Source organism: Lepisosteus oculatus, chromosome 2, assembly GCF_040954835.1.
Source record: "Lepisosteus oculatus isolate fLepOcu1 chromosome 2, fLepOcu1.hap2, whole genome shotgun sequence".
Lineage (NCBI taxonomy): Eukaryota > Metazoa > Chordata > Actinopteri > Semionotiformes > Lepisosteidae > Lepisosteus > Lepisosteus oculatus.
Window position 1 is genome coordinate 3914736 of NC_090697.1, and position 24653 is coordinate 3939388.

The 24653-nt window shown below is 35.5% G+C and overlaps 2 protein-coding genes across 2 annotated transcripts; both read left to right on the forward strand.

Annotated features, from left to right (window-relative positions):
* Positions 1-4643: 4643 nt before the first annotated feature.
* On the forward strand, positions 4644-5699 carry LOC102690250 (trace amine-associated receptor 1-like). The gene has a single exon (XM_069185586.1). It carries the CDS (start codon positions 4644-4646, stop codon positions 5697-5699), a length of 1056 nt encoding a protein of 351 aa, XP_069041687.1.
* Positions 5700-21124: 15425 nt separating this feature from the next.
* Positions 21125-22135, forward strand: LOC102690655 (trace amine-associated receptor 4-like). The gene has a single exon (XM_006626476.3). The coding sequence runs from the start codon at positions 21125-21127 to the stop codon at positions 22133-22135; it is 1011 nt and encodes a 336-aa protein (XP_006626539.3).
* Positions 22136-24653: the final 2518 nt, after the last annotated feature.

Genomic DNA, 24653 nt, shown 5'->3' on the forward strand with positions numbered 1-24653 from the left:
TCAACACAGCTGAACATGATCACTGGAGAAGATCGCTTGGCCCAGGGACTTTGTATTCACTAAATAATAAGTAATCAATGAATGAACCTGAATAACACCCTATTTTATTTTAATTAAAATTTGTGCATAATTAGTTATAAATTCTATAATGTTTATATATAATAAAACGTACTGACTCTGTACACATTTATGTTCACACAAACATCTCCTGGCAAGACCTTGTAATTCAACTGTAAATAATCTCTATTTCTGCAGTATATTTTCTAGTGAATGGGAAACATTTACACATTTATTTTTCAATTTCATGTTTTGTTGTAATAATGTTAATGATGTAAAAACTTTAAACATGTTTAGCATTTCCTTTATTTTACTTACAGTAAATAGCCAGCATTTTGACATCTTTAAGTTTCCTAATACAGCATTTAAGAAGTTATGCCTTTTGTGTCAAAATGTTTTCTTAAAATAAAAATAAATACATTTCTACATACATTTTGAAAATTCTCTTTCTTGTTTTATCATTTACTCAATCACTTATCTAGGAAGAAAATAATATTTCAGTATTCTGCCGTTAATGTTTTCATTATTCTAACTCCTAAAGTCCAATGATACTCTCAGTAGGGAGAAACATTATGTTATTATTGTGTAGATGCATTAGCTACAAAAAAGCTCACTTGCATATTTTAGTAAGTTGAAAAGCAAAGCTTCTCACTGCAGTAGTTTTGAGATAATGAGATAGTTTACACAAAGAAGATATTATCCCCATTATCAGAAAGCCCAGCAACCCAGAGGCTATCCCAAGAGCCCAGGGCACAAAGCAGAGCTCAACCCTGAATTCAGTGCTTATCCATTGCCAAGAATGAACATGCATGAATGAACATGAGTACACACCAAGCACCAGAGTACCTTATTTCAAGCAAAAATTAAATTGATAAAGAATTAAGCCGATATTGAATGTTTTTATTTTCAAATGTTACTGTAAAGACAGAAATTAAAGTCACCACTGTCTTTGGAAAGAGTGAGCATACTGACAAACTCAGGGAAAACATAGATAAGCTCTATTGTGGGACCTGCACAGATAATGCTGAATTTTCAATACATTGAAATGTGTTTTATTTTCCCGTATTCACACAACATACAATGCACAACAAAATTAATGGGTAAAATATTTTTTTTGTGTAACAACATTTTAAAAAATGAAAGTATTCTCCCCCCTTGAGTCAATACGTTATAGAGGCATCTTTTACAGCAATTACAACTTTCAGTTTTCTTTGGTATGTATCAGCTTTGCAAAACTGGATTTGGAGATTTTCGGCCATTCTTACTGACAGATATGCTCAGGCTCCGTGCCGCTGGATGGGGAGCATTGGTCAACACTATCTTCATGTCGTTCCACAGATTCTCAGTCAGATTCAAGTCTGTACTTTGACTGAGCCACTCAAAGACATTCATGTTTTTGTTCTGAAGCCACTTTGGCTGTATGCTTAGGATCATTGCCATGTTAGAATGTGAATATTTGCCCCAGCTTGACTGAAGCAGCTTCTCCTCTAAGATTTGCCTGTATTTGGCTCCATTCTCTATTCCCTCTATATTGACAAGTGTCCCAGTACCTGACACTGACAAGCATTACCATAAGATAAGCTTCCACCACCAGGCCTCAACATAGGGATAGTATTATGCAGGTGATGAGCTGTGTTCAATTTGCACCAGACATAAAGGTAGCTCTTTGCTTTTAGGCCAAAGACATCAATTTTTGTTTCATCAGACCAGTGATGCTTTTTCAATATAGTCTCGGGTTCTGCCATATGCCTTCTTCAACACTCCAAGTTTATTATTACATGGTGTTTTCTTGGTATTGTCTTCTGCCACTCTCCCATAGAGGCTAAATCGTTGTAGTGCTGCAGAGATTGATGTCCTCTGGACAGGTTCTCCTATCTCATGGGATTGTGTAGCTCTGTGGTCATGGGGTTCTTGGTCATGTCTCATACTGAGGTCCTTCTTTCCAGTTTGTTCAGTTTGGAAGGATGGACTGCCCTTGGAGGAGTCTGGGTGATTCTTCAGAATGTGATTTCTTTCCATTTCTCAGTGAAGGACCTGACTGTGCTCTTGGAAACTTTCAACAACCAAGATATATTTTTATATCCCTCCTCAGATCTGTGCCTCTTCATAATTCTGCCATGGTGTTGTAGAGACACTTCATTGTTCTTCATGTTAAAGATTCTGCTTTGACATACACTGTCAACTGAGGAACATTATGTAGACAGGTGTGTTTATTTTGAAATGCTGTCAACCATTTTAGTCTGTTGATGCGAGTCCCTTTGCCATTGATTATTCCATTGAGGACAGAGAAGAGCTCCATAATAAGCATTCTTTCCAAACCCACCTTCTTCTGGGGACCTGTAGGTCTTGCAGACCTTCATAACTCTGTGAGCTGACTGCGTCTCCACTTGCTTGGCTGAAGAAGGGCATCTGATTGACAAGTGTCATGGTGTTTTGTCTTTCCTTTCTAACTCTTTTGTTTCCCCTCTGTTTCAGTTATATTTCCTACAAGCTCAATATCTCCATTTGCCTCATGTGTCACCTATGACTGTTAGGTGATTGATGGGCATATGGTCAAACAGTGTGTCCAAATAATTCTGTGAAAACCACTGTTTGATGTGTTGTTTGTGCTAGGGTGTTGGTAAGATCTAAAAGACAGAGCAGACACAAAAGAGAAAAAAATCACCATACTCAACAAACATACTGGCCATTATATGTACAGGGTATACTGTAACTCAAATAAAAATAGCCCTCAAGACACTGCCATCTTCTCCTTTCTGTCGCTCTGTGAAATAAACAATGCAAAGGAGTGTGATCTTTTGTAGTAGTATATAGTCCTATAGTATAGTATAAAAGTCATGAGTATGTTATATTTTTAAGAAATATGATTATTAGACTAAAAAAAGATTAAATGAAGCTGCTATTTCAGTAACGTTTAATGCAACACAAATGCCATGTATCAATTTGTTTTGAGTTATGAATGGATGAAAGCAGTATGCTGAACAGGACTGTGGTATACACACTGCTGTCTGCTGATGTGAGATTTTGACTTCTTCTCAGGCCATAATAAGATTTTTTTTAAACCCAACCATATGTCATCCTCAGATCAGTGAGGCATTAGCCAATTCTACAAATTAGTTTGATTAGAGGGTCTGGATTGCTTCCTCTCACTTCTAATCTTACTTATGTCCATCTATTTATTATATTTTCAAAGATTGTAAGAATTGCAAGTTATTTAATGTTTTGTTCAAAAATGGCATCCACTGGATGGATCTTGTACAGTATATTGTTGTATATATAAAGTGTATATTGAGTTCTTTATTCATCGTAAACGTTTTTTACAGTGTGTTAGGTAATGGCATTACTGGCCAAGTAGAGCAACTGTAATGACCACTGGAAGCTTATCTGTTTCTCCATGGTGAAATTAACTGTATGACCTTATAAAAGTACACAGAGACTTAACCATCCTTTGGGTATACCGGCACCACAGTTAAGCATTTATAAAGACATCAACATTGGAAATTCAGGAAGTCCATAGGAAAATCAAGACTTGAGGTAGGTGCGAAAAACAAATATTTTACACATTATAACTAGTTTTCTAAAAGTCTTTAGCTTGTGATAATTAAGTCTTCTTTATGGTTTGTAAAGATTAATACACTCTATGTATTATGCATGAATTCCAAAATATCTTTCTTTAATTGTGTACAAATAAAGTCTTACAGAAGAAACTGGTAAATGATCAGATTTATGCAATAGTTTTATTTGAAAATGTGTTCCTTAAGAATAAATATTAGATTTTAATTTTATTTTTGAAAGGATTTTCCAAAAAAGATATTTCCCAAAAATATATCCTAATTTAAAAAAAGTTAAAAAAAGGTTTCTTTAGAAAAAAATGCATTTCAGGAAAAACTTAAATTCTGATCTCTACAAAATGTTCAAAGAATATTCATTATTATTATTTTTTTGAGAAGTGGAATCTGGATCAGGGGATCATGGGTTTTATATCCCTAGAGGGATGCTATTTTTGTACTCTTGAGCAAGTAACTTTATTCAAATTGCTCCAGTAAATACCCTTCTGTTTGAGTGGTCTTCATTGAAAATGAAAAATCTGTAAAGTGACTTATCTGGTGAAATAAAGTTTTATATGTACAGTATGTAATACATGTGGGGAGCTGCCTCAGCATGCGTAGGCTGTAAAGGAACAAGTAATAGGCTTATTCCAGGCTGGAAAAAGAAGAGAGAAAACACAATGTTTCGGCTGTGGAGCCTTCTTCAGGTGTGAAGCAGAAACGTTGTGTTTTCTTTCTTCTCTTTTCAGAATGGAATAAACCTATTACTTGTTCCGTATGTAATACATGTCTGAATAGAAAGGTATATAAAGTCATATAGTATAAGAAAAATGTGTTGCACATCAGTATATATACAGTAATGGGATATATGGATATTAAAGTTCTTTCTGTTAAGAACACCAGAAAGATGTTCCTTATTATGACATGCATAAAGTATAGACTGATATAAAGCTATCTATTAAAAACCTCATGTGAGGAGTTTTATGAATGAAAATTAAGTTTGACACGCTTTTTTCAGGGATCACCACACCTGGAGAGATGAGCTCCTCGGTCAGACAGAACTTCAATTTTACTGAAAATTCAAATATACACTTCTGTTTTGAATCCATTAGTGGCTCCTGTAGAAGGGTAACCAAACCAGTTACCTTACGGTTTGTACTGTACTTTATTATGGTGATAATTATACTGGCCACAGTGTGTGGAAACTTTGTGGTTATAATTTCAATTGCATACTTCAAACAGCTCCATACCAATACAAATTACTTGATTCTCTCACTGGCAGTTTGTGACTTTCTGTTGGGAGTGATCACCATGCCTAACACAATGGTTTATGCTGTTGAAGGTTGCTGGTACCTGGGAAGTTTGTTTTGTCAAATTCACACGGCCACTGACATGATGCTCTCCACAGCTTCCATATTCCACTTGTGTTCCATCTCCATTGACCGTTACTTTGCTGTGTGTAACCCTCTGAGTTACAGAACCAAAATCACGTCTGGTGTCATACTTCTGATGATCATAATCAGTTGGGTAGTTTCGGGGTTATTTGGCTTTACAATGGTTTTCCTGAAGCTGAATATAAAAGGGATAGAGGATTTTTATCACAGATATATTGACTGTGTAGGGGGTTGTTTTATGTTTTTCAGTAAATTCTCTGGACCTCTGTCCACTTTGTTCTCATATTTTATTCCTGCATTTATCATGCTGGGAATTTACTTTAAAATATATTTAGTAGCCAGACATCAGGCCAGGTCTATCAAAGATATAACACAGCAAATTCAAGATTCTAAAGAGAACAAGGTTGGAGTTTCAAGTCAGCAGGAGAGAAAAGCAGCAAAAACCTTAGGCATAGTAGTGGGAGTGTTTGTATTCCTCTGGACTCCTTTTTTTGTTTGTATCTTCTCTAATCCTATTCTTGAGTATTCAATGTCACCTATCCTGGTAGACACCACATTCTGGTTTGCTTATTTAAACTCCGCTTGTAACCCCATTATATATGCTTTTTTCTACACCTGGTTCAGAAAAGCAACAAGTGTTATTGTCACTGGTAAAATATTTGAAAAAGACTCCTGTTGGACTGAGTTGCTAGCAGAATAAATTAACAAAGATAGCATTCCTTTGGACTTTGGAATTTTGTAAATTTGAAATTTGTAAAGGGTTTTTTGATACTTATGAATAAATGCATATTGAATATCACTAATTATTTTGTTATGAGCAAAGGCTTAGGCTTCCATCGCCTGTTACACTTATTGAGAATTTCATTCTAAACATATCTGAACAAAATGCAAAAGTAACAACAAAAATATTGTATCAGAGAATTGTAATTCAACACGATAGATACTTTATTGATCCCCTGAGGGAAATTGCAGAAACCAAAGGCAAAGGAAATACTGTAACCTTTAAAAAATATATATTCTTATGTCTGTGAAAGAGTTAGCTAGTTATGCAACCTATTTAATTGAGAGATGTGTTATGACATTGCAGATACATATTACTTGATTTTCTATCTCTTTTATAGGTTGTGTTTCCAATGACTGCTACTAGATTTACTAGCTTTATTAGTCTTGAAAATGTTTGTCTAAAAAACAAATTTTGAGAATATGCATCTATGTGAATAATATTTTCCAAACAAAATTCTGAAATTGTTTCTGAAAGTGATGACATTGTTTCAATGCTTTATTTGAAATATCAAAACATATTGTAACTTTCTCCACATTCCTTTCCACAACTAACAGAATGTCAATAAAAAAACATTTTTAAAATATTAAAATACTTTAAATTTTAATATTGTGTTGTTGTATTTCATGATTAAAATCTCTTTAATGTTTATAATGATTTTATTTCAGTTCACTATGTAAATATTCTATCAAGTATTCAGTCCCCTAAACAGGGAGTAATACTGGTCTTATATTAAAGGAACACTACTGAATGTATTGTTACATCTATTTTTTCTTATATTTTGTCTTTTAAACATTAAGAAAGGTAGACATGCATTCATTGTTAACATTGTTTTCAATGCTATAAAGGATTTTTAAGTATATCACATTACACATCATTTTGCATTATTTTTCTGAATCTCTTAAAGGAAGTTTTCAGAAAAGTGACAGAAAATCATCTCTGAATTCACATATATATATATATTACTCCAGAAAATAGGGACTTCAAATGAAAAATGTTCTTAATCAATTTATAGGAATTAAAAAAACAAAAACAATATATTAAATATATATTAAAAATAATATTAAAATTATTTCACAGCATATCATTTTTAAGAGAGTAATTGCGAAAAAGAACCATGTTCTGTGGAAGTAGGAATTATCTGTCTTTGACTGTCAGTCTCATTTCTAATCACAAGCTTAGTGAAAACTTAAATCATCATATTGCTCAGTACTAAAATGAGAAATTGACCAAAACCAAAGTGACCTTTTCACAATGTTAACTTTAAAGATGTAATTTACACATTACACATTCAAAATGTATTAAATTTAAACATATTTATTTTTTATTTATTGGAGTCTCTTTTTAAAGAATGAGGTTATTTTTTTGCCAATAAAATTAAGATAAAATTGTTTATTTAGAGAGCTACATTACAGTGTATAAATTGAATATAAATGTAAATATAAATGAATTATGTTAGGTAATTTTCTGAATTCATTTATATGGTGCATCCCATCATTTGGTCTTATAGAAGTATTTGTAATTTTAGAAAGTGCTGTATTAGATTTAGTTGTGTATTAGAATTAATTCAAATAATACAAATATTAAATACACATAATAGTGTAACAATGCAGAAGTGGGAAGAGCCATAGTGAACACCGTTAAAAGCTGATGCCCCATTTGAGGGGGCAGGGTAACTGGTGTGAGGTTAGCAAAAACCGAAAGAAAAGAAAAAACAAAAAGGAGAAAGAAGAAACACACAGCTTTGCACAGCGGCGTCCAGACTGGATCATCCCTATCTAACGGGGTCCAGTCTGGCAGAAAAAAGAAACAGCTTGGAACAGAGGGATCCAGTCTGGACTATTTAGCGGGGTCCAAACTGGAAGAAAAGGAGCGAAGTCAAAAACAAAAGAAAACTCAAGCTGCCCCAGTGAATCATCACTGCGGGACAGGAGAGAAGAAAAAGAAAATAAAAAGAAGCAAAAAACGGGACTGTTGCTGAAGTGTTCAGGACCGGAGGCCTGCTTGCTCACCCCCTCAGGGATGTGCTAAAAGGCCTCCACAGCTGCAGCTCGTCCTCAATCAGCCAGGACAGCTGCGGTTGCTACGGCAACACATCGGCCTTAATCCAGGGCTCCGCCTCCACTCTGAACACGCCCCCCGCGCTACGCAGCAATAGTAAAAATCCATCATCCTCTATAAGGCGACTACAATAGTAATGTTATTCCACTGTTGTTTATCAGAAACATCCTGTGAATAAAGCCTGATTGCATCTCATTAATGATTTAATGGCATCTGACCATGAGATACAGTAGTTGCAGGCCCAGAGCTTAAAATATGCATTATGTATGATTATTCTCTTTACATTTCTGGCAATTCTAGTTATTATTATAATTATTATTATTATCCAAATGCATTCAGCAATTAAAAGAAGTCCTGTCCTGATACTATTTTAATCCCTTTGCAGCCCTAGTCATTTCAAAAACTTGCTTTTCTGTACGAAGCATTGAACTGTGATTACATTTATCTTCTGACCTTTTTGCTTGAAATAGACCTACTCTAACATATCAGTTAATTAACTGGAGTGATACCATAACAGTTAAAAGTTATAACAACAGTAGCAATGTAAACTACTTTCAACCAGTCATACATAAGTAATTTAATGTTAATTTTGTATCTGTAGAATTTTGTAGAATATCTGTATTTAATATCCTTGTTTTTACTTCATGCACAGCTGACTGACAAGAAATTTATGGAAAGTTAATCATTTATGTGATACATTGCCATCTGCTGATAGAACATTGTAAGTTTCAATGCATCCTCTGCAACACCTTTGAATTACAGTTTACACCTTTTAATTTAAGAGAAATGTAGTACATGTAAGAATAAATATTAAAAACATTCCATGTACTACTATGATTTATAGTTTTATGTTATATTTAATTTAAAATAGTTCTAAGTTAAATTTAATAAAAGTACATCTGAATATTAGAGATACCCTTTTTCTTTTATTTATTTGAGCACACTTTCTATTTTTAGATGTAAAAGACAATTATTTCCTGTAATGGAAATGAAGTCTAAATATTAGATCTAAGTATTACATTTACATTTACAGTATTACATTTACAACCACTTCAACTAAGAGCAAGATTATAGACAGCCACAGCAGGACACATCAGTCAGTGATGCCTGACATTTGTTACACTCATTTCCACATTATCTAAAACCCCTAAGAAAGTTAAAAAAATAATCACAGGTTTAGTTATTTCATATTTGGGATTACTCATTGGTTAGTATATTGTACATATAGACACAGATACAACACGAGGCAGCACATCTGAAGTCGTTATCTGTTTTTAAAACAAAAACCACAAAAATAATTTATTTAGTTCTTTTATTGTTATTTACGTGTGATGCAGTACTTATTTTGAAGTTATGTATTGCTAGGTTTTACCACAATTCCCAGCACAACATTACAGAAAGCAAAGTTATTGCAGAAAAGTATTTGCACATATAAGAAATCATACATCTATATTTGCACATGTATTAATTAGCTAGATTTTATGTGATATGAGAACTTAACACAATTTTCCAAGTGTAGTTATTCACAGAGTACACTTTTCATGAAGATATGTTATGTACTGTATACAGTTTGTCATTGGAGGAACTAGTTATTTTCACTACATTGTACTGTACTGTGTGTGCACATTGAAAGTTACTGATGTGCCAGAGGAAGTTCTAGTAAAAACATACACTAAAGGCTGCCCCGTCTCCTATTGTTTTTTTTATGAAGTAATGTAAGTGAACAAGCATAACACATATAATTGAAATAGTGGAAGACATTTCAGTAAGGAGCTGCGTCAACATGCGTAGGATGCAGAAGGGCAGATAAAGGTTCATTCCATGCTGAAAGGTAAAGAAGAAAACACATTTTGACTGTGTGGCCTTCTTAAGGTGTGTCACCCCTGTTCTACTGAAGTAGTTTGCAGCCTTGGCAATGGCGTAACTGTCCTGCCATATGTCAAGTGTGATGACACACTTCAGGGCTAAGATATCAGCCCATCCTAACTACTGTATATACTTAACAGCTGTGTGGACCTTTACTGGGAAAAGGTCAGTTTTTTACAGCTTTACCTGAACATTAGTATACAGCATTTAATATGTTTTCATTATTTCATTTATAGTTAAACCTGCAGAATGAATCTTAACACAGTCAGCCAAAGTTTAATTAGTTCAAGTAGGGAGCTGCGTCAGCATGTGTAGGCTGCAAAGGAACAGGTGACGGGTTTATTCCATGTTGAAAAGAAAAGAAAGGAAACACAGCATTTCAGCTGTGGAGCCTTCTTCAGGTGTGACGGGTTAAATGTTGTCTCTGTTCAGGTAAATAGTTCCTATGCTTGCTGTGTGCTCATGTAACAGTTCTTGGGGTTTCCACCCCTGCCGCTCCTGCCCTGCCAGTTCATCCCTCACTGCGTGGGCTCGAACCTGGGTCTCCAGCGTCACGCAACAGGGAACTTGCCGGCTGTGCTAAAGTAGAACTCCGCCAGTCTGGGCAGCTGAGATCCCTGTTATTAGCAGGGGCATATTTGTTACACTTGCATATGATCATTACCATGTATGTTTACCATGTATGTTTACCATGATACACTTTGATAATAATTATTCTTTCAACCAATCAGATATCAATACTTTGCTGTGTGAACTAGGCCCATTTTGGAATACAGACAATATAGAATACAGCACTACCCATTCCACTGATCTGAGGGCTGCACTTGAAGTCAGCATGCTCTCAGTCTTGGGGGAATGTTCAGGAAGCAGAAGAATTACACCCCCAGGCTAAATCATCAAGTTTAGTCATACCTGTAAAAAATTCTGGCTTTGAGAAATTCTTCTCTGGCAGGTGTATAGTATCTAACAATAATTCTATATAAACACAAAACAGGATGTCTTTGTCAAAAATATTCAGAAATCTGAGTTAAAAAAACCCAATTGTCATTATTTATTCACAGTCTAATTAAGGATTTTTTGAACATTTTTGTTAAGCATAGTTAGAAATTATGGTGCAAGATAGACAATGCATTAAAGCAACCTGACATTTGGTAAATCAATCATGTTTTCACAATAATATTAAGATTCTTGCAACATTTAATATTTTTTTAAGGCCTGTGCTCTGTCCACGAGATAAATAGAAGAAAATCTCTGTTTAAAGAACCCTTTTACAGTATAAACTCTATGTTGCATAATTTAAGTAAACTAGTAAATTATTTTAAATGATGACAGTTATCTTGCATCATTAAATCAACTATGGTTATTATTTTTAATAACGAAAGGGCAATGTTCATATTCTAGCATCATCTACATTGTTGTGCTTTTACCATGTTTTGTTAAATATAAATTAAAATATAATTACTACATTTTTATAATTATTAATATAATTATAATTAACATTAAATTATTTTGTATTTTTTTACATAAACTAGATTAACAGATATAGTTTTGTTTAAGGAATAAATGAAAAGAACAATTTTAGACTTTATATAATTGTTATTACACTGAATTAACCATTCTAAGACTTCAACACAAAATTATATCACGATGACTCAAACTATGCACAATGATTTTTATATGTATTGCAATTTACACAAAATTCAGTTAAAATATATATTTGTTGTGTGAACTGCTGGGTTTATAATAAACATAGCAATCACAAAGCGATGCATTAATTTAATGTTAAATGCATTATAGAGAGGATTGATTGTTCATGGATTTTCACATGCAATGTCTAACTACTGTAGTTCTGTTTGAGGCATCTGTACACAAAAATATTTCTTATTATTCCAACATCTTCTTGTCAGGTCTTTGTCAGGACCTTTAGAGACTTGTTATACACAACAGGTTTCTCAAACAGCATCTACCTTCTGAACCAAGCCCAGAGGAAAGAGGCATTACATCATTTGGCATGTTTGTGTTTTTTGACACGTCTGATTAGCATGAAGCCAGTGAGAGTTAAAGCAGACAAATGAGCACAGGTGTTAATAGTGCCCTCTGGTCAAACATTACGTGTGCTTGGCAGCAGTAAACAGCATGATTATGAAGGTGTGTGAGCAGCTGTCTCTCCACATTAATGATGCAAAATCCCTTAGATATTTATTGATGAGTTGTTGGAAAACAGTAAATGGTGTTCCACAAAAACAAATAGGGCACAAAGGAATACTCAGTTAACAAACTGCACCTATTAATATTATAATCAGGCTGATGGTTTTACAGTGCAACCATAAAACATGAAATATTATTTGAACTAGAATTTATCTTTAAAAGAATAAAAGACAATATACCAGTTGTCATTCCTTTAGTTGAAAGTTCCAATTTGAAAATAATTTACTAACAGCACATCTGTATGGAATACAGACTTTTTTCTTTAAATGTGTTGCACATGTCAGAAATTGTCTGTGAAATACTGTACATGACTTAAAAGGGAACTGATACAAAACAGACCTTTTCATATAGACTGACGCTGTCCAGAAGCACAGTGAATTATAAGCAATACACTATCAAATAATACCAGTACAATTGTTATTCTGTTTGCAAATTTTTCTGTCCTCTCACCCTGCTCTCTGTATTATATGAGCTATTTATTACAATTTCATTTGCATCTGAATCACATCCTGTGCTTGTACAGTATGTGTTAAGGGATGTCAGTGAACACCTACACTTTGGAGAATGGGTGTGTAAAATTAGACTATTGTAATATCTAGAAAAATGGATGTATGGTTTGTAACATCATAGCAGATAGCATGCAATTTTACAGTTTTAAATATTTTCTCAGAAAACATTAACCAATTTTTCTGACAGTACCTTAACTCGATATAGCCTAGTCTTATACTGAAAATCGACTTTAAATTTGCTTTGCAAATCTTAAGTAATAAAACTACACAACCACTTAAATATATTTTAAATATCTTCTACTAAAAAATCCTAATGAAAGTTACAGGGGTGCAAATGTATTATTTTTATTGCTATCGCTATTGTTATAATCTCAGCAAGCTATGGGCACAAGGCAGGTTACACCCTGGTTAGCCATGCACACACTCAAATCAGGCCCAGTTTTCCCAGAAGTCAAGTGCATGGAGTGCATGGAGGAAACCCATGCTATCATGGAGAAAACATTCAAACTCCAAGCAGACAGCATTTCAGGTCCAAAATTGAACCCAAAGCCCAGTGTTGCTGAGTGCGCCTGCCTCGAGACGCATCCCTGCATGCACCACTGCACCACACAGCTCAGGATCTGTTGAGTGCTGCTCACAGGCCGGATGCACGTGGAAGGCAGGATGGGAGGATAACTCAGTTATCATCATCATCATTATTATTATTATTACTGTTTTCTTTCACTTACTTCACTAGATATTCTAGATACAGTATGTCAAGAGCTAGTTTGATTAAATCAGGCAGGATTTAGATGATTGTATTTTAGGATTTGAAGCCACAATTTAACCAATAGTTAGAATTCAGAAATCACAATCAGATCATTTTAGATTCATGTCATATTTACTGATTGTTAATGTATTTTTGAAAAAACATATTTTTACCATTTTCCTTCAGTCACCCATATTATATAAATGTATTTCCTGATGTTTAACCAGCAGTAGATCAGCATCATGCCAAAGGTCATGCCTTTTACTGTACAGTACTGTATATACAGTACACATAACACTGTTATTCTCTCCACTTCTGCACGTAATTTAGGCTTACAAAAACAATGAACTGTTTATACAATGAATTATGTATGATAAAAAATACTGCCTAGAATAATACCTTGTTTGGAGAAAGACCAAAATGTCTTAGGTTTCAGTAGCTGGACAGAATGCTAATACACTATATACTGTATAGCTACAGCATGTACTGGACAGTTACAACCATATGGGACAAATGTGAATGAAACTGTGCTGCAGCTATAATCCCTGCACTAACACAGGGGGAACAAGCGGTATGAACTGCCTCTTCCCAATGCCTAATATCAAGGTGATGATAATCTGATACACTGTAAATTCCAGACTCTATAAAGTTCTTTATAAGATAATTAGCAATAACACTGAAATCTTCCTGGAACCTGGCATGTCTCAGGGGGATGGATATCTGTTCTGGGGCTTACTGAGGATATCCTGGCCAACTAGTCTAACACTGGTCATGTTCAGCCAGTGCTGCTCTGCTGCTTGGGAAATGCCAATTACAGTCGTCTAATGATATACAGTAACACAGGCTTGAGCTGTTTACAGTCTACAGTCTACATCCAGTCTACAGGCCCTGAGAAAATGTGTTTAATTGTGTTTCAGGCTCAGGAATTTCTCAGGCAGCACCACACACTTTACATAGCATCACCTGGGTAGATATAATGTTAGTAGGCCAGAGGTCTGGTGGTTTTCCAGCTAAAATGGACCTGTGAGATTTGCCACTTTGAGGTTCTTTAAAAATAACTAAAAAATAACTCTATTGCTGTTAGGTGCAAGTAGCCTGGCAGTGTTGTCAGAGAGAGATTTCCCACTTGTGCAATTTGTGCTATCTCTTCTGTCATATGCTACCATACCTGTATCTTCCAGTTCCTTGGTGCCTGCATGCTTCCCGTAATGCAAGTGAGATGTGTGCTAATAGATGGATACTGAAGAGCTTGGAGTGTGTCAACTCACAGATGGCTCCTTTTTCCATATGTGCAAGTTTGACTTAATAGCCTAAATTAGTTAAATAGTTGGAAGACCAAAAACTTTCCAACTTTGTCTTGTAAGACCAGAAAACCGTTTGCAACATGTTTGCAGTATCATTTAGAGGCTTTGCTGCAAACCCCATGTAAGATTTTTTTTCAGTTCCATGCAGCCACCCTTTCTGGAATGACAAGATATTGATGATCCTTGGACATTTTTTTCTCATCTCAGCCACTGAACTCTGTAATACTGAATAAGGCTCCATAGCCGAGACATAGTTTCTTTTCTTTTCAGCATGGAATGAACCTTTACCTGTTTGTTTGCGGCATATGCCTGTTAACTCAGCTCCCTACTCGAACCACTTTCCTCCCTGCCTATCTGCTCTATTTGGAGGAACAGTATGATCTAAGCAGTGTATGGATGATGTCCGCTTCTTAATAATCAAGTTCACTATGCTGAATAAGATAGCAAGGGTCTATATTGGTGTTCATGGTTGAATCTTTGCTAAAAACATAACTATCCCATGAGAGACCTTACAGAGATATTTGTATTTATTCTGAAATCATGTCAACCCATTTTTTTGAATACAGACAGGCCACCCCACTAATTGTGTGGGCCCTTATTCTTTGCACCATCACGCATGGTGGTGACTGCATTATTTTACGGGATGACTTCTCACCAACAAGAACTACAAGGATTAACAGGAGAATGGATGGGAAACAAGCAGATCCTGGAAGAAAACCTGTTTCAGTGTGTTAAAAACCTAAAACCTAAAAACTCACCCTTCAGCAAGACAATGAGCCAAAGTACTGTACAAGGCCAAGGCTATACCAGAGTGGTTTAAGAATAAGAAAGTGGCCCAGTCAAACTAATTATAATCAGACTGAAAATCTGAATTTAGACTTGAATATTTCTGTCCATCAGTAATCCCCAATCAACAAGACAGTACAAAGACAAATAAATAAAAAGTGAATCATCCCAGTTTGAAGCTAGTTTGTGTGTCTCTTCCTCTTTCTGTTTTGCACGCACCGGAGGAAAAGGAGCACATTTTTTTATACAGAGGACAGTGCAAAGCACAGTGGTCAGATATCAGAATCATAAAAAACGAAAGCTGCATCCTCGACCATGGTCGATAACTTAGACATCTTTGGAAGAGGGTGAATACTTTTGCAAGTATTAAATATCTTCAAGAACATGAAGAACATCTCATTTATTTCATATCGACTTTAAGGCCTGATTTATATTAATAATAATAATAATAATATTATATTATATTATTATTTATATTAGGCACTTGTTAGATATTCAGGTGGGTAGCTGCATCAGCATGCGTAGGCTGCAAAGAAACAAGTAATATGCTGAAAAGAGAAGAAAGAAGAAGGCTGAAGAAGGCTCCATGACCAAAACGTTGCTCTTCTCTTTTCAGCATGGAATAAACCTATTACTTGTTAGATATTACAGGTTGCACTTTTGTCCATACATACATGATTGACTTAGATTTGTTTTTCATCCTGCATACATTTTATACATTTTAGAAGTATCCAGTATAGGTTACGTTCAGGTTTAATATTCCATGTTCATTATTCTAAATTCTAAATTCTAAATTCTCTGTTCTCCCTGGGAGCTCCTATTTGATGACAACTCTAATCTGCGTACGTTCTACCAGCAAGATCCGATTGGCTGATCTTATAGTAGCTAAACCAAAATGTGTTTTTCGTTGTGTTGTGAGCCTCCACATTTCCTGTCAACCTTCAGTCCTGGTCTATCATTTAAGTGGAACTCTCTGCTGCTCACGTCTGAGGTGCTGTTGGGGACAGGGGCTGCTTTGAGTGCTGATGCTCATGTAGTCAAGGTCTTGCAGCATGGGGCTTGTGCTGCAGCTCTCTAACTTTATTTTATCCATCTATATGGGGAGATGGGAGGGTGAAGGAAGATGGGTTAGAAGAATGTATTAGTTTTTGTTTTTTTTTTAAGTTGAAAAAAGACTGTTCCTGGCATGTTACTGCTAGTATTAACAGAATATTTACAATATTAGTGCCCCTGTAAGAAAAATATTTTGTCTGTTTTTGAAGTTTCCCACATACAGTTTAAGTGTTGTAACTATTAAAGCCAGTTATTTTTTAGTTTGTCTGTTTATGCATTGAGGTTTTAAGAAATCTTATCTTTATACGTATGCACAATCATCAATTTACACTGCGAAAATTACTGTTCAACAGGTATTTATGCAAAATACAGTATATGTATCTGCATCTTCTTCTTCTTCTTCACAGCCTTAGTCCCAGACTGTCCTGGGGTCAGCTGCTTTGGTTGCTGTTCTCCACTTGTCTCTGTCGATCACATCTTCCTCACTCACTTCACATACCTCCATATTGTAACGCAACGGGGGCTCTTGCGGGCGCCCTTGCCGCATTAGGTCGGCCCCTGCACCGTCCGGGGCTCGAACCCGGGACTTCCGCGTCTCTCTGCAGCGACCTAGCCCCGTGAGCCAAAGAGAGATCTCTCCACAGCCCAGTAGCTGTGGTCCTGCTATCACAGGGAAGGGCGGTGACGTCACCCGCTCTGGTACGCCGGCTCTTACACAGCGCCTGTCGGCCGTAAGCGTTACACTCTCCCCCGCTTAAATCGCCGTCCCCGGCGAAGGGCTATCCCGCCCCGCTTCTGACACCAATGTAACACAACGGGGGCTCAGGCGGGCGCCCTTGCCGCATCTGGTCGGCCCCATCCCGACTGGAGGCTCGAACCCGGGACTTCCGCGTCTCTCTGCAGCGACCTAGCCCCGTGAGCCAAAGAGAGATCTCTCCACAGCCCAGTAGCTGTGGTCCTGCTATCACAGGGAAGGGCGGTGACGTCACCCGCTCTGGTACGCCGGCTCTTACACAGCGCCTGTCGGCCGTAAGCGTTACAATATCTTTTCTCACACAATCTATCCATCTCTTTCTAGGCCTGCCTCTTCCTCTGTTACCTTCCACCTCAAATTCCATTACCCTCTTTGTTACTTCCTCAACGTCCCTCCTCATGATATGTCCATACCACCGTAACCTCGCCTCTCGCATCTTCTCAACCACATCCACCACCTTACATCGTCTACGGATTTCTTCATTTCTGATCTTATCCTTCATTGAAATCTGCAGAATCCATCTCAACATCCTCATTTCAGTTCTTCTCATCAAGTTCTCTTCCCTCTTTCCAACTGCCAAGCATTCAGCTCCATATAGTACTGTAGTACAGGTCTAATCACAGTCTTGTACATTTTGCACTTTAACTTTCTAGGAATTTTCCTGTCACAGATTATTCCAGTTATTTCTCTCCACTTGTTCCATCCAGCTTTCATTCTTTGTTTTACTGCCTCCAGTGTTTCTCCTCCCTTTACCAGTTTTGATCCAAGGTATTTAAAGTATATGTATCTGCATATGCACATAAAAAGCAATATACTGTACAACAAATTTAAAATAGGTTACAATTACTGTATACATCTTATGTAAGTATAAGATTCAAACCCATAAATAAAAACTAATAATTATGTATACTGTATGTAATTAAAAAGTTAGTAAAAGTTAGTTACAGATGCAGCCATTCAAAATGCGCAGGCGATACCGCATTATTTTCCGGTGCGCTGTACGCAGTCTACCGCAAGCTACCGGTAAATACCGCTAGTTACCGTAAATTCTCCTATAATACGACAAGCAAAATATTAGTATCCGGAATTACCGCAAGGTGGAGCTAATAAAGCTCAACCTCTTATGTTTGGGCTGTCGCCATCAAAGTCTTTAACGAAGATATTACTAATAGTATTAATAATGAATGACCTTGGACAAGCTGTAAGTGTAAACTCAAAGTATTGCCCTGGTCCACATTCTTTTTTTCATTGACCGTCTTTGTAAAAGTAACACCACAGGATTTCGCAATCACGCATTTGTTTCCAATCATGCAAAGTACAGTAATTTTTGAGAATCGATTCACCATGCCTTTCACATGCTCATAAAAGAGATTGATTTAGGAACATAAACATATTACCGTATGCAAACTGTATTGTATACAGTATGTATATGTATGTTTAATGTCTTAACTGTGCCCGTTTAAGTATTGAATATTTATATGGAATTTTACCACTGAAGGGAAATCTTAGTGCCTAAGCATAAAAAGAATAGGAGCATACTGCAACGCATGTGAAGGCCATAAACGATATTAATTTTGGAACTTATACAGTATATGGCTGGTCTCGGTACTTTAAAGAAAACATACACACCAGTATTCCATTTCTCCCTAAACATTTTAAGCATCGAAGTCTTTAACTAACGTGATACCGGAGTCAACAAGCATACTTTTAGAATTTGATTAATAGGGAATATAATATGGAATCGCGTATCTAAAGAAACAAATTTTTGTAACCCCCTATTTGGAACACTATTGAGTTAGAAGATTGGGTGTCTGGACCTCTAGTCCCACAGTGTTGATACAGTATTGATTTAGTTCTGTATTACTAAAAGTCCATTTAGAATTTGTCAAGAGATACAAGGACGCATTTTATGACTGAAATAACAATGGAATGATTGGGATTGACCCCATCCAGCAGATTAGGTTTGACACATCAAATCCACAGATTAACCAGAGCACCATGGCACTGGGAGAAAAGTGATGGAGAATTAAGGCAAAGCTGGGTGTAGCTGAGATGATGATCACCAATGGATGCCCTTACCAACAGGCTTGCAGTCCAGGTCATTAATGTATAAAGAAATTAGGAATGCGTTTGATAAACAATGTATTTTGTATTTTGCTTTGACATACTGTACTTGATTAAGATGGATAGTCTGGTGTACCATTAACATATGTAATACAGATTAAAACACTTGGCATCATGAAAGATAGAACACTGACTTCTGAAGCTCTGCATTGACCCATGCTTTTTTGACTACAGCATACCTACTATAAAAGCAGACACTAGTTTACCTACTATTTAACAAACATTATTTATATATAACCATACATATATTTATATATAAATATATAATATTTTATTTTTATATATATACAGTAAATTACCACTCCAGTGTGCTCTGAGACAGCTTAAAACAAAATGGATGACTTATGGTTGATCAGAGAACTCAGTCACAATGGGTTGCAATGGTTAGAGCTCTGGACTTTTTTAGTTTTGAAAAAGCATTGTTAATAAGATTATGACGTACAGTGATGCACTTGATAACTGAGGCTTTTGATAAATTTTTTTAATTGATTAGAATAATAATAAAAGCTTGTTCACTAGTGTAATTATTATTATTATTATTATTATTATTATTTGTATTGTAATTCTGTAATTTATTATCAAATTCTGAAAAATAAAAACAAATGTCTTAGGGAACGTAAGCAAAAATAATCAATAAAGCTTTTAAAGGGATGCATGGCATATGTACAGTATGTTTACAGTTAATATGAGTTTTATATTAGTCTATATATAAAGTTTACTAGGTTACATGTTTCTAAATGACTTAATTTTATAATCATGAATATTATTCCGTGTTACATTAGCCCATGTAAGTATATAGTTTGGTTTACTTAAACATACATAAGGAAAGCCAATAATTCTTTATGTTAGTTGAAGACTGATTATGTTTCCAGTTTCCCTTTATCATAAATCAAATTAGGCCATAAACTACTGTTTTAAAAGTAACATCATTCTGGTAGTGACTAGTTTACTTTTTTACTTGTGTAGGAGTGTCTAGAGATTAACCAGCACCATCTAATGGACACCTTTGTAAAAACAGGTGAAAGCTGCACAGCTCTTGAATTGACCAATATAGTGCTACAGCATATGAGATTTCCAGCATCCTCTCATAAAAGCACAGACTTTTGAAAGGTCACAATAAAGAAGAAGAGACAATATGTCTTTTTGTCATTTATGTGGTGCACACAGCCAGAATATGTCAACACAATTTAAACCTCATCTGTAATCAACTAATAAGACATCTATATCTTGAACTACGATGTGAATAAATAGACCTTTAGCATTGTTCTTTAACCAGATTGTCTCGGTTAATATTAAACATATGATGACCTTATAATTTTGTGCCTAAACTAATGCAATCAAAATCTGTCAACAGAATACCTTACAGTTTCTGAAACAAAGGAACATTTATAATTATGGATGAAAAAGTGACCTGTGGGAAATCACGAGGTCACACCATTCAAGTCATTCACACTTCAAATTGATGTGGGTGTAACCTGTTACTCAAGGTTTTGAGATAAATATTTGAGTCAAAAACATTAATAAACGCAAGGCACGCATTCATGTATATCAACCATACTGATTCTGGTTTTCAATACATTAAAATTATATAATCTATAAAATAAAAAAAGACACAGATTTCTTAGGATAGTGTTGCAAAAAGGTAGGTAGGATTATGAATATATGTTTGACAAATTGGTAGCATTTGAGCTTATATATAGTATTGTAACAGTGAACAGAAATATTTTAATTTAGTCTGAAATATATTGTATATTTTATTTAAGTACAGCTTAAAAGGTATGTTACTTCTTTATGTTCCAAATATATCACATGCACCTAAAACATTAGGAAATTACATTTTAAGTGAAATGTAAGCGATGTCTTATCTTCTGTTTTAGCAACACCATTTGCTGGACAACTTCATCATGAATTCTACAACGGAGTTTGAAGAAATGCAGTATTGTTTTCAGTATCTAGAAGGATCTTGTCCCAAAGCACACAGGACAGCAGTTATTAAAGTTGCTATGTACATATTTATGGTTGGAACAATGTTAGCTACCGTGAGTGGAAATTTAATGGTCATTATTTCAATTGCTCACTTCAAACAGCTTCATTCTCCAACTAATTTTCTTACTCTATCGTTAGGATGTGCTGACTGTCTTTTAGGCGCTTTTGTAATGCCATACAGCATGGTAAGATCTGTGGAAACCTGCTGGTACTTTGGGGACTTGTTTTGTAAAATACATTCAAGTCTTGACATGACAATTTCCGTAGCATCTATTTTGCATTTGACTTTCATTGCTGTTGATAGATATGTCGCCATATGTGATCCTTTACGGTATAGAAGCAAGATCACCACATTCGTTGTAGCCATTTTTATTGGCATCAGTTGGATTTATTCACTGGGGCTTGGCTTTGGAGTGGTGTTTTCTAAAATAAATTTAACAGGCATTGAGGAATTTGTGATTTTAAACTCTTGTGTGGGTACATGTTTCTTAATTTTTAACAAACACTGGGGAGTGCTGGCGGCATTACTAGCATTTTTAATACCAGGAACAGTGATGATTTCTCTTTATGTGAAAATTTTTATGGTTGCTAGTAGGCATGTGAGAGTGCTAAATGATACATCAGGGAAAATATGTGCTCGTAATGATCATAAACGAAAGATAGTAGAAAACAGGGAAAGGAAGGCTGCAAAAACATTGGGTATTGTAATGGGTGTTTTCCTCATTTGCTGGTTGCCATTTTTTATGGCTACGATTATTGATCCTTTCATTGGTTTTTCAACTCCTGTCATTCTTTTTGATGCTCTCGTATGGTTTGGCTACTTTAATTCTACATGCAATCCTGTAATTTATGGATTTTTTTACCCCTGGTTTCAAAAAGCATTCAAAATAATTATAACAGGGAAGGTATTTTGCTATAACTCTTCATCAACACATCTCTTTACAGACAAGCATTAATATATAATACCAGAGTGGCCGATGGCACACTAGTGCAGTTTTTGCGAGCTTTTTTAAAATCATTTCAAAATGTTTGTTTTAGTTATTTCTGAAGAGTTGGTATTGCTTATGTTAGCTTCGCAAAACTCTTAACCATACTATAAAAAATCTTATAAAGTTAAATTATGTGGATTTATATTTTCATGTAAAAATGTTTTGCCAATTAAGAAAAACAGTACATTCTTTTGTGGTTTTGCTACATTGTGTCTTCACATTTTGAAGAAAAATTAACCTAAATTATTTATCAAGTTCCCTATACTGTATATTCTGGCTCAGGTAGCGATATTTGCTATACTTGGCTCCATTAACCTTTTTTTAACAGTTCAACTGGGTTACTCAGGTGTGTTCACCAAAGTGTGCCATTATCATGTATGGGAAACATTAAATAATATTTTCAATCAATTAATCAATCAAAGTTTATTTATCAAATGCACAACAATACAGCATGCAGCAGTAGTTGCTGGCAATGTAATGTATTTTCTATGAGCTCACCGGGGTGGGCATAAAAATCACAAAATTAAAGTTACAAAATAAGGATACATAATGATAGATAATAATGCAATAGAAATTGAATAAGATAAACTCAGGCAAAACTCAATCAGCTTTTACTTAGTTAATCGCCAACTGAAGGAGTCTAAATTGTGTCTAAATTCTATGTCAATGAGAGACAGTTAAATTCTCAAATAATAAGTTAAAAATGCTTTTTTATTTTAACAATATGTCCGATTATCATAGTAAATCAATAATTTGACCAATATACTGTATTAATCAAATACTTGGATTCTAAAATTGGTAAGGAACACATTTTTGTGAGACTAATTTACAGTATGTGTCTAAAACTCAAAAGTGTGTTGAATACTGTGTAGTCTAAACACATACAGCTTATGAATTCATAAATATGTACAGTACCAAATAGTGGCTAGATGAAATCCCCAGTTCCTTTGCTTTAAACAGGATTTTTTTTTCACATAGTCTTCAGGGAGAAGTCAGTCATAACTGGAAAGCTGGGAATTCCAATTTTTAAAATGTAATTGTTTCCTACTGTATATAACAATATATAGTAAAATAAAAAAAAACAACAACTCTTTCTTTCATCTTGTGTTTTGTAATAATCATGATAAGTTGTAGTTTTAAAAGTATACATTGGAAAATTCTGACAATCAAGAAGATACTTAATAACAGCCCACAGTCTGTCAGTTGAAATAATAGTCTTCACATCAGTTCATGAAGTGACTTGATTATTTTCTCGTGGCTCTGTACTTGAAATGAGTGTATTTAAAATGTTGAGACTCACCTGTGGATTTCAAAGATGTTTAAGTGTAACAAATAAGATTTTTACTGTCTCAATTTGTAACCTACACTGGTTTCTGTACTTTGACATGAGGGTTACTTTTACACCTTTGGTGGGTTAATGTAAATGCAAGAAATGTAAAGTACAGGTCTAGCCTGGTCATTCCACCAGCAGTACTCAGTGTCACGTAATTTAATTTATTGTTTTTAGTATTAAAGCAATATTTTTTTACCACTCCAAATTGGAAATGACCATTTCTAATCAACATGTGTTACATGTGCTGTCAGTTCCCTTCCTTCTTATTCACTTATTCAGCACCAACATGAGCATCTACAGTAGGTGAGGGTGTACAGTATGCAGTGCTCATCACTAACACTTAAAACCCACAGGTCCTGGGTAAGCCATACTGTACATTATGCTGTTGATGGTGTCACGCCCTCTGCAGCCAGAGGGCGCTCCTTCTCTGACCTGTCCCTAGTTTCCGGTCTGCTGTCCTTCCTGTCCCTCTCTTTCCCTTGGGCTATATATTTCCGGGTCTTCCACTCTGTCCTGGCTCAGCATTGACGTTCGGATGTCCTGAGACCCACCTAGCACCAGGGCGCCCCACGTCCGCTCCCTGAGAGCATAGGTTTCTATACGGCATTCCTGAACTCTTTGCACTATGAGCCCGGGCCTTTTTCCCGTCTCGCCGCTACGCATATGGGTCTTTTTCCACTCTCCTGCTCCCCACGGTTAGTCCCTTTGGACGTCCGTGACAGATGGGTATACCAAGGATAACCTGACTGATTTGCTCAGCCAGTCAGTGATATGCTTTTACCTGAGCAGTCCTTGTCATGACTGGCAAATCATTCCCTAGAGTTAGATTTGTTGTCCGCACAGATGCAATTACTGGTTAAATCACTTGAGAGGCTCCATAATATTTGTTAAATTTAAGTGCAAGTGACCAGCTGTGTAATGTGGACAATGAAAAATCAAACTTTTCTAGCAGGAAGAAGTGTTTGCTTGTTTTTCATACATCTAAAGAAAAAGCACTTTCCCGATGTCTGTATTTAATTAAAATAATAAAAAATATTTTTTCTTTCTGTCAATGCCCATCAAATCTAATATTTAGGCTGTAAAAATAAACTTGTAGTTAGTGGACAGTTTCCTGCATAAAATCGCGTCCAGAAATCTATTGGCAAGCTTATT

Coding starts and splice junctions, on each gene's coding strand:
- LOC102690250 (XM_069185586.1), top strand. CDS start 4,644: ATGAGCTCCTCGGTCAGACAGAACTTCAATTTTACTGAAAATTCAAAT.
- LOC102690655 (XM_006626476.3), top strand. CDS start 21,125: ATGCAGTATTGTTTTCAGTATCTAGAAGGATCTTGTCCCAAAGCACAC.